The 19,605-nt window shown below is 42.8% G+C and overlaps 1 protein-coding gene across 3 annotated transcripts in view; it reads left to right on the top strand.

The window, feature by feature from the left end:
* The window catches only part of BNC1 (basonuclin zinc finger protein 1), a 198,949-nt gene that overhangs the window by 176,255 nt on the left and 3,089 nt on the right, over window positions 1-19,605 (top strand). For all 3 annotated transcript variants that reach the window (XM_088472844.1, XM_088472843.1, XM_088472845.1), the window contains one exon: window positions 3,612-5,506. In XM_088472844.1, coding sequence (XP_088328970.1) covers window positions 3,612-5,506 — 1,895 coding nt within the window. The remainder of the gene's footprint in view (window positions 1-3,611; window positions 5,507-19,605) is intronic.

The following is a 19,605-nucleotide window of genomic DNA, read 5'->3' as shown; positions in this document are numbered from 1 at the left end:
CTCCACCCTAACTGTATTTTTTACTCATGCTCTGTGTAATATTATTAAGTAACTTTTTTGGCTACTGCATAGCAGTTTGAGGCGCAAATTCAATTATTCTGAACTAGGTTATGCAGCGTATTCACGTGGACAAAACCCACAGCTGCAACTTTTTTTTTAACTATTCAATTGCAGCTTTTAGTTTGTACCTCCAAACTAGGTAACAGCTATGAAAAAGTCCTTATTTTCATGTAAAAATGGCATGATATAGTGCAGTACCCCTGGTACACCCCTCTCACTAAGTAATATATTTAGAGATGTCTAAATAGTAAAATATATCCAATAAAGCCATTTTTTATGTGCTTTTCACTAAAAAACAGAATCATGGGTTTAATGAAGTAGGACATGTATGTTGGTGTTGTATTGATGGAAAAGGTGTTTTATATCTGGGAGTTCCAAGGTTTTTATTAAACAATATTTTATTACCTGTATATAGACATTTACTGTATAATTCACAAAATGTACCCGCAATTACTCTAAATTCTTGTATTGACTGATATACACATCCTGGCTATCATTTTTCCTTCCTTTGTAAAAGTAGTAAAATTCAACTTTGTAACACCATATAACAGCCTCCTATGCTTTGCTAATGGCCACTAACAACCTCCTGCACTGCCCTGCTATCTTATTTCCCACAATTTTGGTGTTCAGGATGATTTCCCCTCGTTGATGCAATTCACACAGTGCAGAATTGACGTGTGACATCATTTACAATTGACAAGTTGAAGACATTGCAGTGAAGTGCACAAGCTGTTCTGTTTTTTTGCCAAAAATATCCCTTCTATATGCATAAAATATTAACATAGGACTTCAAAGTACAGAATTCACAGCTTTGAATCTGCCCCCTAAGGCTTGGAACCGAAGACACAAGACCCAAATACAATTTTTTTTGGACTGGTTAGGGAGGTTGTGGTGGGATTCACCTAAGTAGTATTATACTAGCTGATGTCCCCGGTTTCACCTGGGTTAACCTTAGATATTTTCATTTCATTAATACCATTTTAACTTATATGCTTAGTTTATTTTATGACTCTGGTGTAAAGGAGCATGCTAGTATGAATATTAAGAGCGGTAAACCTCGAAGACTAACTAGAACAGTTGCCCAGCCGCCACCAGTTTGCATAAACCACCATACAGTAAAGAGTTGGGACATGTTAAGGAGGTACTCAACAGAGCTGGTGTAGTTGTCACCCTCGCTGTTGTAGGACATGATGATCATTCCTCCCAGTTGTCCACCATGTGCCTCACAATTATTTAAATGACCTTTCTAGCCATTAGCTCAGTGTCATAGATGAGATAGGAGAGGGACCGAAACAGGCAGGCTCTATCTCCTGTGATGGGGACAATGTGAAGCACCTTCTACCCTTTAACATTCACAAACCCAATTGCCATGTTCGAAAAAATTAAAAATCTAAATACAAAGCAAGTGAAGTATCCAAATGGGAAAAAACTAGTGTTTAATCCTTAGCAGTGGCGACTCCAAAGGTGAGGCTGCAGCACTGTCCAATATTCAAATAAGGGAGCTACACCAACTGTCACCCCAACTGCTGCCAAACATCACTGGCAGTTGGTGTGGCTCCCCTATTTGAATATTGCACTGTGCTGCAGCCCCATCTCTGAAGCTGCCACTCCACCCAGACAATGAGCTTACAGTCCCACAGTACTTGGGACACGTCACTTTGTCACCCAATCACCTGGGTCGAGAGGAAACATTTCACCACTTTTCACCCTCTTAAGGGGTCAAATTTAGAAAAATCCCTGCTTAGTGGATACTTGCATCATAGAAGGAATATACTTCCCGAATTACATGTTTCTAGGTCAAGGGGTTTGAGCAGGGCTTTGATGAGTCAGTCAGTCAGTACATTGCAAACACTTTAGCTCTTGTTTCACCCCCTTATGAGTCCAAATTAAGAAAAATCCCTGCTCAGTTAGTGCTTACATCATGGAAGGCATATACTCCCCAAATTACATGTTTCTAGGTCCAGGGGTTTGATTATCATGTAAATCTTTTCCATGTAATTGTTAAGAGCACAAACTGAACAGAGTTAAACACATTGCAAAAGCCTTACACTTCTGCTGCTCGCTTCAATTATGTTTTTTTTTTAATGCTAAGCTCGATTATGGTCTTATATTATGACAAAGATCAATATTTAATGACTTGGATAATCTTACGTTTTAGTGTTGGGATTAAAAATATGGAATCAATTATCTTGAAACCTCTACAGCATGAAAAAAAATCTGATGATACATTTGTTATGAACCTGGAAAGTCTTTCATGGTCTGTGAAAAGTCTTGGTAGGCTATCAAACACATGTCCTGTGATAAAATATTTATTGTAGTTATTGGGAAAAATTAGACAAGGCCAGAGTTTGATATAACTCCCAACACTCAAGTGTAATTACAGCTGTGCTCTGTGGATGCTGGCTATAGATCAATATGCCTTCATTTATTCTGTGATGTTTAGTTGCCTGGAAGATTATTAAACTTGTGATTGGGGGGGGGGGAAATGATACTCAAATGAGTAGCTAATCTAAAACATAAGAGTGTGTTGATTTATATTCCTACATTAACTGATCAATTTAAATTTAGATGAGAAATGTTCTTTATGTGTAATACATTCCCTTTATCTAAAAACAGTGTATTAAATAATAATAATAATGACCTGGATTTGCCTTCAAAGACTGTTAAGCTTTCCAAGTGGGCGGCACCTATATCTAATGTGCAGACAGGGGCGTATCTATAATGGGTGCAGGGTGTGTGGTGCACATGGGAACCTGGGTCCAGGGGGGGCCCACACCACCCACCCTGCACCCATTTATTGAATACTTACCTCTCCGGAGTCCCTCGTCGGCGGTATCATCTCTCTACAAATCGTCTGGAAAATGGCCACTGCGGCCATTTTCCCGGTGTTTTGCGCAGGCGCATTGAGGTGATCACTGGGAAAATGGCTGCCGAGCCATTTTCCCGGTGACCTGCGCATGCGTAGTAGACTCCGGCATAGCACTAGAGTCTACTCTAGTGCCCAAAGTCTGCTGCGCTCAGTGTGCTGCTGGCGGCCGGGCAGAGAGGAGGGGGCCCGGACGGAGTCTGCACATGGGCCCCCTCCTCTCAATATGCCCCTGTGTACAGACAAAAGACTGAGGTGATTCTTGCTTTATTAAAACATACCCAAAAATTTACTTTAAATTTGACTTTGAATATAAAATTCCATTAAAACTGAAATATTGGGATATACATGCTAAGTGTTGGAGAAACGTTCTGAATGCAAGCACCTTGCACCCATCGCTGCTAATTGAATTCCCCCCTTATATATTGCAAGTGGTAAAACTGGCTATTGGAATTTGAAGTGTATTTAGTAATCCGCTCCAAAATACACCTACCCTAACCATTGCATTTAGAGGATTTTAACCAAATTTAGAGTTTCCGCTGTAAATAGTGTTTTCTTTTTTATTGTATTTTTTTTGTAGATATGTTTTTTTTTTGTTTGATTGTTATAAATCAATTATTTTTTTTTACATATGTGCACATGTATAAAAATTTTTTTTCTTTCTTTCATATATAATATATATTAGGATGCATCTGGAAAAGTCTTAGATCACTGGTCTATTATGACAGTTGAAGAAGAATTGGCGACATTGCAGCAATTTCTTCGTTTTGGGGAAACAAAATCTATTGTAGAACTTATGGCAATCCATGAGAAAGAAGGATACTCTGTGCTCGTGCCCAGCACTAGAACAAATTCTGACATTAGAGCCTTTATTGAAAGCAGTAACACCAGGAGCAGCCCTATTCTACCTTCTACGCTGGATAAAGTGTCTACATCCTCGTTACATCCATTTGAGAACATGATCAATAACATGGCCTTCACACTACCATTTCAGTTTTTTAGCCCGGTGCCTCCCCCTCTCATAGGGTCACCACCTGAGAGGCCACACACTGAAAGAAGTCATGACCGAGGGAACGAAAGCAAACAAGATGCCCATATGTCATTCTCTGAGAGCAGCTTCTTAACTTCCAGTTCTGCATCATTTCATTTGGAAAATGAGTCCAGCATAAGTGCTCATGATGTCATCACCAAAGCAGAAGATGATAGCCCGTTAAGTGATTCCAGCTCACACAACACGGTGACAAACTATGATATGGCTCCAGTTTCTCCTGACAGTAAACTGAAGGCTGCTGAGCGAAATGGCGTTGGACCCAGGAAGGGCCGTGTCTTCTGCACTGCGTGCGAAAAGACATTTTATGACAAGGGAACATTAAAGATACATTACAATGCTGTCCATCTGAAGATAAAACACAGGTGTACAATTGAGGGCTGCAATATGGTATTTAGTTCTCTACGCAGCAGAAATCGTCACAGTTCCAACCCCAACCCACGACTACATATGCCAATGAATAGAAATAACAGAGATAAAGATCTGAGGAATGGACTAATCATCTCTGTATCGGAGGATCACAAAAGGCTGGGACTTAAAAGTCCCTCTGTGGACAACAGATCTGTTAATAACTATGGTAGTCCTGGCACTGACCTAAAGATACCATCTGGTCTGCCTAATGTTGGACAGTCTTGTGTTCTTATTCCTAACTTGAAAACTGTTCAACCGGTTCTACCTTTCTACCGAAATCCAGTTACCCCAGCTGAGATTGCCACTACTCCTGGCATGCTTCCTTCCCTACCGTCCATCTCTTCGTCTGTCGGTGAGAAGCTGGTTTCCGCAGATCTACCTTTAGATGCAATGCCCAAAAAGAAGTCTAGAAAATCTAGCATGCCCATCAAAATCCAGAAAGAATCTGTGGACGCCCCAAATGTAAGCACAGAAAATGTTAGTTCTGAAGAGGATCTGGAAGCCAACAAGGATGATGACCACATTTTTGATAATTGTGATAAAAACCTAGAGCCCTCTCTAGAAATTCCAAGTGGACTTGAGAGGGATCATGTGCATTTTTCAAATTCATTACAGCCCCAGAATGGGGAGGAACGAAATTTCCACTCTGTACTAGATAAAAGTTATGACAATACTTCTTCCGATTCTGAAAATGAGTTTCATCCCTTCAAATCAGAGCCAGCATTGAAAGTGGATCCTAGTGAAAATAAATATGAACACTCAAACCACTTTAATGTAGTGAAGCAGCTGGCTGACCCCTCCTTGTATAATAATGAACAGCCAAAACATGCAGATTCTGAGGACAGTATTGAATTTCGACATTACCCTTTGACCGGAGGCATTTTTGGTGCAATATCTAACAAGAGCCCTGGCTTAGGTAACGCCGCAGAGCTAGAACGCAGAGACCAGCACTTAGATATTCCCAAAGAAGAGAATCGTTTCCACTGTGAAATTTGTAAGAAAGCTTTTAAAAACCCATACAGTGTTAAAATGCATTACAAAAATGTACACCCCAAAGAAATGCATTTATGTACGATCAATGGCTGCAGCGCTGCTTTCCCTTCTCGAAGGAGCAGAGACAGGTAAAGTCAAAGTTAGATAATAAAAAAAACTTTTACAATCTGCAAAACATTTAGATTTTTACCATGTACATTCTCCCTCCCTGTTTAAGATTACAATTTAGGGCCCCATTTAACAACAATGCTCATTACCAGAGGCATATTTTGTTTAGCATCGCAGTGATACTAACGAATATGCCGTTGGTATTTACATTAATTACCCCACTGTTGAGGTCCAGCGACGTCCCAGTCCTCTGTGGCATCCTCCACGCTGTTGCTGGCAGCCTGCCACTGCCAGCGATGGGTTGTTGTGTCATGCACATGAGCGAAGGCCAGTCTGCACAGGCGCATGACACTTTCACCCGGCGGGAACTTGCCAATGCCTGGGAGGCTTTGCTGATGCCGGAAAGGCTGTTGCTGGGTTCACATTGTCGGCAATGGGGACCATATCGCTATCGCCATATATAGATGGTGTAAAATGTACAGTGACAAACAGCAGTAAGCTAAGCTTACCACTGTTTATTAAATACTGAAAGGAGGAGCGAGTACTAAAGGGGTTATGTCTCATTGTTAAATGGGGCCCTTAATGTTTGATTTCTCTCTGGTTGGTAGAATGGCCGCTATTCATTTATTTTCCCTTTCTTTTTGACTGTTTTTGTCATATATGTGATGTATTATTCTTATCATTGTTATAGTTTACATAGTGCAAATCATATAACGCAGTACTGCACAAGGAATATTTTGTCATTCATATCAGTCCTTTCCCCATTAGAGTTTACAGCATAAATCCCCTAATGCAGAGGAAGCATATGCAAACACATTGAGAACAAACACCATCATTGCCATACAGTATACTGTATGTGTGTGTATGTAAACTATATATGTACACACCTGCTTTATGTGAAAAATTATGTTTCACTTTCTCAACTGATGGGTAGGAGCACAAAGAAGGGTTAGAGTTGCTTTCCTTTGGATTTTCCAAATATCCGCAGCGTTTGTGGTTCATTAGATCGACAGTAAAAAGGTAGACATTGTCTAGATAGACGCCAAATGGTACACAGTCAATAGGTTGATGGGTACAAAAGGTTGACATGGATGTAGGTTGACAGGGTCAAAAGGTCGCTATTGGAATGGTAGACACAACAATGGTCGACACATGTTATGTTTTTCTAACCCTAATCTTCACCCTAACCTTCCCCTTTGTGCCTAACCTTAACAGTCTCTCCTAGTGCCTAACCCTAATTGTTGGGGTAAGTGCTTAAACCTAACCATTGGGGTAAGTGCCTAACCCTCCGGTAAGTGCTTGACCCGGACTCTATAAAAAAATGAAAATAAACATTTTGTGTTGACCATTCCAATGTCGATCTTTTGTACCTGTCGACCTACATTCATGTCAACATTTTGTACCTGTCGACCTATTGACTGTCAATCTTTTTACTGTCGATCTTTCAACCGGAACCCATCTGCAGCCACATATTTTTCAAACATTTTTTTTATGAGCTCATTGATCAGGAGAATAATAATCAGTGGTTATGTACATCTCTTGATACCGATACTAGCAAGCCACTTACTCCACTAAATCAAATAAAAAGCAAATTCCAGTCACTAATCCACCCTAAATACAGATCTATGTGTTAACAGATCTAGAGGACTGGCTCAGCATCATTTATAACGTCATATTACATGATTACACTTCTTTATCATTCTACCTGAAGTACATTCATTTATGTCTTCCATTTTATCTGCTTTTTTTTCTTTGCTTGTTCATTCCTGTACCAGCATTATCTTAAATGGAATTTCACACATGCAGCATTATACACACCAGAAGATTGAACTACTGAGTGCTTGAGAGCGGCATCTTTTTTTCTTTTTTTTTATAATCAATGTTCCTTCCAAAGCTTCTCATCCAGTGTAAAGATGTTAATGATGTATGTTATGGTCATAGCATTGGAAGGGTAGTACACCAATCAGATTTATTGTATCTAATGACAGTAGAGTTTGGATTGAGCTTGTTGTATAAGACAAAAAGTAGGACTTATGTCCACAAGGCCGACATCTACATACAAGATGTGGGTTATATGAAATTGAATCAACTGGCCAGAGGTTTACATGTTAACTTTATAGACAGAGAATGTTTTACGTATATTCTATACATTTACTTTTAACCAGAAAACCACTTTGCAATTGGCAGCTCTGCACTTTTAAAACCGTGACCAGCAGGTGGATAGAATTCAATGACTTATAAACCTGTATTATAACAATTCTCAAACTTGGAATTGATTCACCTCTTCGCTGATGAGACTTTTTTCATCCCTGTGCCGGGTCTGTTTTGTCACATTTCAATATCAAATTAGTAATTATTTGTGCAGTACCCACAAAAGTCATTCTTCAATTTCCACAATAGTAATTATCAAATTGCCATGGGTTTCTCTATAATCAAATGGCAAAACAAATCAACCCAAAAATTTACAAATAAGTACAAGAAAGTGTAAGTTTTTGCTTTTGCTAAACACCACCAAGAAACACTTTTGGGTTACAGGTTTGGTGTCAATCCACCTTTCTAAAGCAGCAAAATATGAAGTTTACAAACAAGTTTTCCTAATAAAATTAGCGCCATTAGGCAAATTGTTCTTTATTTTGCTAGTTTGCACTATATTGTATAAAATGTGTAGGAATTCATCGGCAAACGCATTTTAGAGAGCATAATTAGGACGTAACAAGCTCTAGTCTGCCTTATACAGCAGTTCACAATAAGCCGTTAGATGCGGCAGTAGGGCCAGTCCGTCTGAGCTAACTGTGGGCTTCATTCCACATTCCAAGTCTCCTGCTCTGCAAAGCATGGGAGAAAGTACAGGAAGTTGCCGAAGAACTCAGCAACGGCCCTGGACATTATATGTACATATTGTTTTTTTTATATTAGGGCTGAACCTGTATGATAATTGTTTGGCGCCCCACGCATGCGGCTTTGCCGCTCGAGCCCGAAAAGGGTGCGTGGCCTAATTTCCATATACCACGCCCTTAGATGACTCCATTATGGGGGCCTGCACATATGACACTCATTCCGTTTAACGTCATACTGAGGGCGAGCTCAGCACTCAACCAGCATCCGTCTCCCTGCACTAAATGGAAGATGCACGCGGCAGCGCTGCTCTCTGGCACCGCGCAGCTATGTTTGCTAAGCAAAGGGTCCCCCACGCTCACAGGACATTTCAGCCCGCGGGACAGATGGGAGAACTGCATTTCTATGGGGTGGCACCCCTGTTTGACCACATGGTCCTAGAGCAGGACTTGCCTTATACGATGGATAGTGTATGTAAAACAATATTAATAATTAACACTATAGATAGTATATACTATATGTTGTAGAGGAGAGAGTATAAAAAATCTTTCTGTCTGAAACATATTAATTAAATGGTCAGGTAAAGGTTAAACAACTTGTAATAAATTTACGTACATAGTATGACCAGTAGGAGATATAAAGGACTTTTCTAAGCATACATTATTCCAACTCATGTTTGTCTCTTCTGGTTGGTAGTTGCTCTCATGTCTCTCTTGTCTGCAAAAGCTGCTGGCACTGGGCATGCATAGCAGCTCCATTCTGTGCCTTATACTGCATGTTGTGGCTGCAACTCTATTAAAATTTTTTTGTTTTTGTGGTCATGATATGAGCTGAAGGCTGGGGAGGGGGAGATGGTTCCAGACAACTGGAACCCCACCTCACCATCCCTTTCCCCCAACCGTGTATGCCTACGGAATTGTATTAATTGCCTAAAAAGGCACACCATTAACAAAAAGAAAAAAAATTCTACCGTATCAAACTAAGGTCTCTTACCTTTAATAACTCTTAAGACTGAATTACCCAGTAGATTCCAATAGTTGGCACAATAGCTGGGGACAAATTTTTTTAAATATTTTTTGTTTGACAGATGTATTAAAAAACGTTCATACCAGTGATTGCCATACCTTGCTGAATAGCTGTAGATCTTCTGAAAAGAGGCGTACCACATTGATATATTGTCGGCGATTAGAAAAAAAAAAAAAATATATATATATTATATATATATATTTATTTCACATGTTCCATTAAGGCTGCTTAGACATGATCTGAAAATTCACAAAACCTATTGATTTTCTGCCACTCAAACTTCAGAAAGCATTGAAATTACGATCATTAAGGCTGACTCCTTAATGGATGTGTTCCTTGCGCAATACAGGTATGGTATGCCATAACACCCTGTGGTTAACTGCAGATCCAGCACGCTCACAGAATGAGATTGCTGTCACTCACAAAATGGTGGAGCTGCTAATTCACAGAATTGTGTGCTCATTGGAATACACACATGCAGTCTGTGCAACTGAGGTTTGAGCAGTTATGTGGCTCCCACATCCCACTCAGTGCCCACAATCTTCCCATTTGATCATCAAAACAATCTCACTGGCTTCCAACATCCTTATCACTGCATACATTTATCTCATTTAGAATACACATTCAGCTCCTTTATTTTTAAAAATATCATACTCTGTCTATGCATGTACACTTTCTTCCCCTATATGCCTCCATGCTGCTGTATATTCCCCAACCCCTACTGCTGTGTGGTCTCCCAACTGTGATCGTCTGTGTTCCCTCATCTGCACCAATGTTTTTGCCCAGCCGCACCACCCTGTATCCGTGCCTTCTCCACAGCCACGTTGCTGTCTTTCTCTCATCTGTGGCACTCTTTCTTCCTTCATCTGCATTACTATGGTCCCCCAACCATGCAACTCTGTCTTCCCCGACCTCCTGCACCACTCTGTCTTCCTCCCCATCCACACTAATCTGTGTCTTCCCTAATCCCTACTGCTGTGTGGTCTCCGAACTATGGTAGTCTGTGTTCTCTCATCTGCACCAATCTGTCTTTCTCCATCTGCACCGCCCTGCATCCGTGCCACTTTGTTTCCTTCTGCACCACTGCCTTCCCCTAAGCCACGCCGCTGTATTCCTTTCCTCTGTGGCACGCTTTCTTTCTCTATCTGCACCACTCTGTCACCCCCAACTGTGCAACTCTGTCTCCTCCCCCCACCCGCACTACTCTGTCTTCCTACCCATCCACACTAATCTGTCTTCCCCAATACCTACTGTTGTGTGTTCTCCTATTTGTGCTAGTCTGTATTCCCTTATCCGCATCAAGCTGTCTTTACCCATCTACACTGCTCTGTCTTCCCATGTCCATGCCACCCTACCCCCATCCACGTCGCTGCCCTCCCAAACCGTGCCACTCTGTTTCCCCCCCATCCGCACCACTGTTTTACACCCCTCTGCATTACTTTGGCTACCCCCGCCCCCCTCTGTACTGCTTCACCTTCCCTCCTCTACATGCCTTTGTGTCTCACCTATCCACGCTGCTGTGTCTCCTCCCCCCATCCACACCACTTTTATCTCATCTGCATAGCTCTGTTTTCTGCTTTGACCTCAGTTGCATAGACTGCATGTGTGTATTCTAATGAGCACACAATTCTGTGAATTAGCAGCTCCACCATTTTGTGAGTGATGGCAATCTCATTCTGTGAGAGTGCTGAATCTGCAGTTAACCACAGGGTGTGATGGCATACCATATCTGTATTGCACAAGGAACACGTCCATTAAGACGTCAACCTTAATGATCGTAATTTCATTGCTTTCTGAAGTTTGAGTGGCAGAAAATCAATAGGTTTTGTGAATTTTCAGATAATGTCGAAGCAGCCTTAATGGGACATGTGAAACCGTAAGGTTCTTTTGTCTGTGGAATTTCATAGCTTTTTTAAAATATATTAACTATCAGGGTTTGGATGAGCAAACCGGGCCACCTGCAGGGGAGAAGGGCAACAAAATGGTACACTAACGCAGGTGGAAGAGGGGACAGCTCACAGGAGGTTGGTTTGGGAGGTGCAGAGTGCGAGACAGCTGTAGGCGTGTGGGGTAGCGGCAGCAGCGGTGGTGCAGAGCAGTGGCAGCGGTGCAGTGCAAAGGGGGCATCAGTGGGCGACAGAGGGCTTACTGGTAGTACGTATGCACCTGAGAAAATCAAATCAATAAATCATAGATGCACGAATGCAGCAGTGAGGTCCATCTACGCATCTGTTAAAAATTGAATGTGAAAAAAAAAAAGGCATAGCCCCGCCCTCCAGAAAACAATCAGCATCGGGCTTTGGAGCCCCAGTACTGGTTGTGCTAAATACAGGGGACAAATGATGTAGGGGTTCCCCCGTATTAAGCACAACCAGCACCAGGCTTTTGAAACCTGTCCTGGTTGCCAAAATACAGGGGACAAATGACGTAGGGGTCCCCCGTATTTAGTGCAACCAGCACAGGGCTCTGAGCTGGTCCTGGTTCTGGAAATACAGGGGGAAAAATGCATAGGGTTCCCCTGTATTTACCAGAACCAGCACCGGACTCCTAGCGGTGGGGGGGGGGGTGATGCCACAGCCAGGGGAGCCCTTTCACCGGGCCCCCCAGCCGCAGCATCACCCCTGACCGCTAGTCAGCCCAGGCCGGGGATCCCTGGGGAGTTGGGGACCCCCCCAATAAAGGGGTCCCCCTCCTCAGGGCACCCCAGGCTGATAGCCCGGGGCTATCCCCAGCAACCCTGGGCGGTGGGTGCTGGGTTGATTTGTGTTATGTGGTGCATATGAATATATAAATATTGTCTTTTGCAGTAGTACTACAGGTCCCAGCAGGCATCCCCCGCATACTGGCACTTGGAGAACCACAAGAACCAGCAGGTGGGGCACTAAGGGCCTGCTGGTACCTATAGTACCCCTGCAAGAGAAATATTAAAATAAAACAGACCAGACACCGTTTTTTTAAATATTTTATTTAGAAGGCCTTTCAATTGTGGGGCGGCAGCCTTAAGCTCTTTTACATGGCTGCCGCTCCCCCAGGACTTCTATGGCATCTTCACCTGGAGGGCGACGGCCTTTAGTTCTTTTTCCTGGCCGTCGCCCATCCAGGGCTTCCGTGGCGTCTTCTATCTTCTGCCTGCGGCAGCTTTTTCCTGCTGCCTCCCCACCGCCGACTGAGTGCACAGCAACTCGCGCTGGCAGTATTTAAGCAAGCCGAGGGGGCGGGGCGATGACGTAGCGAGCCGTGATTGGCTCACGGCGGCCATCTTTGAATTTCAAAAATGACGCTGCAGCGCCATTTTTGAAAAGGGCACGCTCGATTCTCACCATTGAATTCAATGGTGAGAACAACTCATTGGCTGAGAGGCGGAAGGCTCGCCTCTCTCAGCCAATGAGCGCTCCGCATCGGGATTTCTGGACTGTCATTCAGGTAGTAGTGTCCTTAGAGGAGGACACTACTAATGTCCGTGGGCTCGGGTAATTCGTGTTTTTTTTTTTTTCCCAAGACCCAGGATTTGCCTACTTTGGAATGAAGAAGACGGATCTACGCATAGGAGGAGGTGAGTATGCAATTTTTTATTACAGGTACACCATTGGATTACCTACTGGACAAGAGGACAGATTGACTTCAGGGATACATACTGTAGGTGAGTATGTGAGATAGTGTGTATGCATGTGTGAGTACATGTGTGTGTGCAAGTATGTTTTATTAAAATTATACTTTTCTATGGTGTGTGTGTGTTGTGTGTTTTTTTAATAATGCTTTTGTTGTGGGACTACGGCTAGCAGCATGCCCGTAATGCCCCGCATGCTGATACTTGTGGTTCTCCAGGTACCAGCATGCGGTGGTGGCTTGGTGGGAACTGTAGTTCCACAGCAAAAGACAATATTTTAAACTTAATTGCACCACACTTTACATAATCAACCCGGCACCCACCGCCCAGGGGTGCCGGGGATAGCCCCGGGCTATCAGCCTGGGCCTGGGGTGCCCTGAGGAGGGGGACCCCTTTATTGGGGGGGATCCCTTTATTGGGGGGGATCCCCAACTCCCCAGGGATCCCCGGCCTGGGCTGACTAGCGGTCAGGGGTGATGCTTCGGCTGGAGGGACCCGGTGAAAGGGCTCCCCTGGCTGTGGCATCGCCCCCGCACTAGAAAGGGTCCGGTGCTGGTTCTGGGAAATACAGGACTGGCTCAGCCCTGTGCTGGTTGCGCTAAATACAGGGGACCCCTACATCATTTGTCCCCCGTACTTTGGCAACCAGGACAGGTTTTCAAAAGCCTGGTGCTGGTTGTGCTTAATACGAGGGACCCCTACATCATTTGTCCCCTGTATTTAGCAGAACCACTACTTTTTTTGGGGGGGAGGGGGGCCACGCCATTTTCTTCATTTTTTTTACACTGTTTGTTTTCATTTTTAAACACAGAAGCACAGACTGGTCTCACTGACCCGTCCCTGCTTCTGTGTTTGTTTTTTTTAAACACAAATGCAGGTATCACGGATCTTCCAGATCCGAGCCTGCATCTGTGTTCTGCTACCTCCCCCGAGTCCTAACACCTGCACTACTGCCGCCCGCACCGCCGCCGCTAACGCCCACTACTGTCCCCGGTTCCCGGCCGCAGCTAATGCCCGCTAACCTCTACCCTCGCATCCCGGCCGCAGCAAACGCTGGCTGCCGGCCCCCGCTACTGCCTGCAAACGATGGTCATTTTGCTGCACCCAAGTGAAGCCATAGTTATTACACCTGCTGGAGGCTGTTGAAAAGTCCTATCTCTACAATGGTGCATTCTTGAGGTAATAGTTTAAAAACTGTAACTTTCTAATTTACCTGAACCCCAAAAGCATGTACCCTGGCACAATAGCTACCTAATAAAACAAACCCCAAGTCTAAATTCGCCCCCTACACTGAGTTTTGCCTTCCCAAAAAACCCCCATAGACTATAGTAGAAAAGGGTTCCTAATTGAGAATGTCAGAAAAAAGTGACAGTTGGAGCTTTAGATTACTCCCAAATCCTAATTTTTTATGTTTTTGCCCTGAAATTTGGCCTGCAGCACCCAGTGACAGTTCTACCCGGCCATGCCAAATTTCAGTTCCATACCTCTAATAGCTTTTGAGGTGTAGCCCCTTGAACACCCTGCCCCCCCCCCCCTCCGGAATTCTCTATGGAGAATTCCGTTTTTTTAGATGCAGCCTTAATATAAGGGCAAGACTGTGCCCTTATAATATATAGATAGATATACAGTCAGGTGCATAAATATTGGGACATTGACAGAATTTTTATATTTTGGCCTCTATTCACCACCACAATGGCTTTGAAATGAAACAAACAAGATGGGCTTTAACTGCAGACTTTCAGATTTAATTTGAGGGTAATTACATCCAAATCAGGTGAACGGTGTAGGAATTACAACGGTTTCTATATGTGCCTCCCACTTTTTAAGGGGCCAAAAGTAATGGGACAAACTAAACAATCCTAAATCTAACTTTCACTTTTTAATACTTTGTTGCAAATCCTTTGCAGGCAATTACAGCCTGAAGTCTGGAACGCATAGACATCACCAGACGCTGGGTTTCATCCCTGGTGATGCTCTGCCAGGCCTCTACTGCAAATGTCTTCAGTTCCTGCTTGTTCTTGGGGCATTTTCCCTTCAGTTTTGTCTTCATCAAGTGAAATGCATGCTCAATGGGATTCAGGTCAGGGGATTGACTTGGCCATTGCATAACATTCCACTTTTTTGCCTTAAAAAACTCTGTTTGCTTTTGCAGTATGCTTCGGGTCATTGTCCATCTGCACTGTGAGGCGCCGTCCAATGAGTTCTGAAGCATTTGACTTATGAATATGAGCATATAATGCCCGAAACACTTCAGAATTCATTCTGCTGCTTTTGTCAGCAGTCACATCATCAATAAATACAAGGGATCCAGTTCCATTGGCAGCCATACATGCCCACGCCATGACACTACCACCACCATGCTTCACTGATGAGGTGGTATGTTTTGTATCATGAGCAGTTCCTTTCCTTCTCCATACTCTTCTCTTCCCGTCACTCTGGTACAAGTTGATCTTTGTCTCATCTGTCCATAGGATGTTGTTCCAGAACTGTAATGGCTTTTTTAGATGTTGTTTGGCAAACTCTAATCTGGTCTTCCTGTTTTTGTGGCTCACCAATGGTTTACATCTTGTGGTGAACCCTCTATATTCACTCTTGTGAAGTCTTCTCTTGATTGTTGACTTTGAAACATATACACCTACCTCCTGGAGAGTGTTCTTGATTTGACCAACTGTTGTGAAGGGGTTTTTCTTCACCAGGGAAATAATTCTTCTGTCATCCACCACAGTTGTTTTCCGTGGTCTTCCGGGTCTTTTGGTGTTGCTGAGCTCTCCGGTGCATTCTTTCTTTTTAAGAATGTTCCAAACAGTTGATTTGGCCACACGTAATGTTTTTGCTATCTCTCTGATGGGTTTGTTTTGATTTTTCAGCCTAACGATGGCTTGCTTCACTGATAGTGACAGCTCTTTGGATCTCATATTGAGAGACGACAGCAACTGATTTCAAATGCAAATGTCACACCTAGAATCAACTCCAGACCTTTTACCTGCTTAATTGATAATGAAATAATGAGGGAATAGCCCACACCTGTCCATGAAATAGCTTTTAAGTTGATAGTCCCATTACTTTTGGCCCCTTAAAAAGTGGGAGGCACATATAGAAACCATTGTAATTCCTACACCGTTCACCCGATTTGGATGTAATTACCCTCAAATTAAATCTGAAAGTCTGCAGTTAAAGCACATCTTGTTTGTTTCATTTCAAAGCCATTGTGGTGGTGAATAGAGGCCAAAATATGACAATTCTGTCAATGTCCCAATATTTATGCACCTGACTGTGTATGTATATATATATATATATACACACTGACAGGCACCAGTGTACTCCCCTCTTTCAAAATGAGCTAAACCTGCTCATGTATAAGCCAAGATGTAGACAATAAATACTTTTTAAAATACTCCCTCCATACTTGGTCTCTTTGTTTTTTACTTTATGGTAGTGATCACAGACAATAGAACTACAAAACGGCACCACGTATTGAAATAGGGTAACTCCGCTTTTTCCAACAAGAATTTTCCTGTTGCTGTTTGGGGCCGTGTGAAGGGAATTGGGGCTCCTTTAGTAGCCACCCGTTATCCAACTGGACTCAGAAGAATTGCTCCTCTGAAGATGAATAACACTTGCCCTTTGCAGTCAGGGAGTTTATCTTCACAAGTCTTGAGGGGGTTAATTATGTGATTGCAGACAGAAATATTAGAGCACTTTAGCTTTCAGTGGCTCATACTTTTAAGATGTGCAATGTACAAAAAGCACAAGAGACCATTTATATAACATGCCATTTAAATTGACGCATCCTGCTGGCAAATGGCTAAGATCTGTGTTTCTGCTAGGCCCATACATCAGCAATCACAAATGAATGATTTTTTTTTTCCTCCCCAATCCACCAATCTGCACCCATACATTGCAGTTATTTATCAGTGATTTGCAGATAATTTTCAGGAAAGACAGATCTGCCAATCTTGAAAGGCTCATAATTTTACTAGTAACAGTCTGCAAATCTGCAAGTAATTACCTAAAGCTGGGTACGCACTGAGACGATGTTGGCACGATATGTCGCCTCCGAGCGAATCTGAAACGACATATAGGGCGCATCGCTCAGTGTGTACGGCGGCTCCCATGTCCACTTGTGACATTGTCCAGACTGCTGTGCAGCAGGTCCAACCGAACAATATCGCAAGCGGCCCCGTTGCAGGTAATGAAGGACGGCACGAGGTAATGTTCCGTTGCTCATTACCTCATTCTGATGTGTACCCAGGATCCGATATGTCGGCCGATCACTCAGTGTGTACATAGCTTTACACTACCAATCTATAGCCCTGATTGGTTGATGAAATCCATCATGTTGGGCAAAGCGATTTACCATTTCTGATCACTTTTTGGTCGGAATCGGCCATTGGTGTACCCTATACATTTTTTTCCCCAATCATCTGCGAAACTGGGAATTGCCCCAATCTAACGCAGATGTATGGGGACCTTTTGGATCCAAGTTTCTAAGATTGAGACTGCAGTGATCTGTTACATCGCCCCTCTTGTTTTTCCCAAAAGACCCCAAAGAAAAATAGAAAGCTTACTGAAGCTTAGCAGGTTTATTTGTGCAGAATATTACTGTTTGCTTACATATTTACATCCTCCAGAACAGGGTTCCGTATTCTGTGTTGTAAATCTGGAGGAGTAGACTACATGCCCATTCATCTATGAGAAATACAATATTTGTATGACATTCAGAGAGAACCAAAGACTACTCCAATTTTAAATGTTATTCTCCTACCTGGAACTGTCCAGTAGCAGATTTTGCACACACAAAAATGATCAGTAGTCTCAACCTAAACCCTCAAGTTTTCCCAACAGGTCCTATTTTGAGGAATTCTGTCTGCAGAAGATTAATAGCCCTTTCACACATACGCAAAAAACCCAGATTTTTTTTCCTGTGCGCGCTCATCGACCCGGACCTTGTCTATGTCTGAACAGAAACTACCCGGGTCCGCGATCCTGCAATCCTCCAGGGTTATTCCCAAGACTTGCAACCTGAGTCAGTGCCTTGGCTAATGTCTGAAAGGCATAACCTTGGTTTTGATGACCCAGGCCATGCCTAAAAAGACTTGATTGGCAGGCGCAGTAGTGCTTGGAGATGTCATCATCTCCAAATGTCCACTGTTAGACGGAAGACCCGGGTCCAATGTGAAGGGTAACAACCTGGGAATAACCCAGGACCATCATCAAGGTGTGAAAGAGGGTAAGTACTGAAACCCCGGCTTTAACTAGTGTCCAGGATTCTGAGACGGTTTAAAGCCGGAGTTTATGTCTGAAAGGGGTATAACTAACCTGCGCATGAGTAAAGAAATCCACAAAATGTGACCTGTTGATGGTACATGAGGACGAGTTGAGAACCCCTGGTTTAGAAAGTTAAATTAAATGTTTCCATGATCCAATTTTCATAAATGTCCCTATAATAGTCTGTAATGTGTGGTTTGGACAGGACAATGCTCCGTAGATCTATAGAAGTTATATGTAAAGGACTAGTTTTCTTAATTTGAAGATGTCTAGTGCAAAATGGAGATGGCTGGCACTGAGTAACTATTTGGTTTTGTATTGTTCAGATTGCTAGGTGGGTACATTTGTTATTTTATGAAAAATAGTCTATGCCAGTGGTTATCAAACTTTTTTGTATCAACGCGATCTATAGTATCAGCATTGTTTTTTTTCACGACAACCCTAGCTGTGACGGGCGAGGAGGTCAATGGCTGAGGAGGTACACATTTATAAAAACACAGTTTTTATATCAACACTCTGGAGTATGATAGTGGAGGCTCTGCCTATTCTGATTACACGTCCCTGACCCCTAGGCCAAAAGTTTTTTATTAAAAAAAAATTCAGAAAAAAAACAAAACATTTAATTTCAGTAAATTGTGCTTACCTGTCATCCTTGGGTTCACTTATGTGGTGTGTACAGGGTTGGACTTCTGTTTGTATTTTATGATTGGCAGCCACTACCACTAGTTTTGTCTATCACGTGGACCATAAATAATTGAATTTGGTCCTAGATCACCATCATGTGGCACCAGTGCAAGTGCCCTGTAACGCCCACTAGTGTATGTGAAAAAAACATGAAAGCATCTATATAAATGACTTGGGTAACATTTTATTAGGCAATTGAGTTTAGAATTAATGCAGCTTATGCACACAAGTTGTGTATAAATGTTATATTTAAACTTAATTTTGCTGCGGACTTCTCCGATTTCTAGCCCGGCCAGATGAAACAGCCAAACGGAAAATATTAAGGAAAGGGGAGGTGCTTTTATCTAAACTGTTGTTGAGGGACAGATTTCATTTTGAGGGGGGTGGTTCTCGAGTGTTCTCTGATCTCACCAGTTCACCCCAGCCTACTGAAGGTCATCTTCTGTTTTGGGCAAATAGACTTTTTCGAAGATGTTGAAATAGTCTTGTTGCAGCAGGGATTTGGATAGCTGCGCCACCTTGGCCTGAAAGGACTATGACTGATACGATAGTCTGGAGCATATGGATTTCAGAGTTCACCAACGTGCCATACAGAGGGGTCCTCATAAATGTAGCCTCAATATGCCATGTGGTGAGAGAGAGCTGCCAGGTATCGTGCAAGTCTGCTAGCGCCGGGCGTCTTCTTTTTTTGCATCTTTT

Source organism: Taudactylus pleione, unplaced genomic scaffold, assembly GCF_031769625.1.
Source record: "Taudactylus pleione unplaced genomic scaffold, aTauple2 ptg000129l, whole genome shotgun sequence".
Taxonomy (NCBI): Eukaryota; Metazoa; Chordata; class Amphibia; order Anura; family Myobatrachidae; genus Taudactylus; species Taudactylus pleione.
This window is presented reverse-complemented; position numbering and strand designations above follow the sequence as displayed.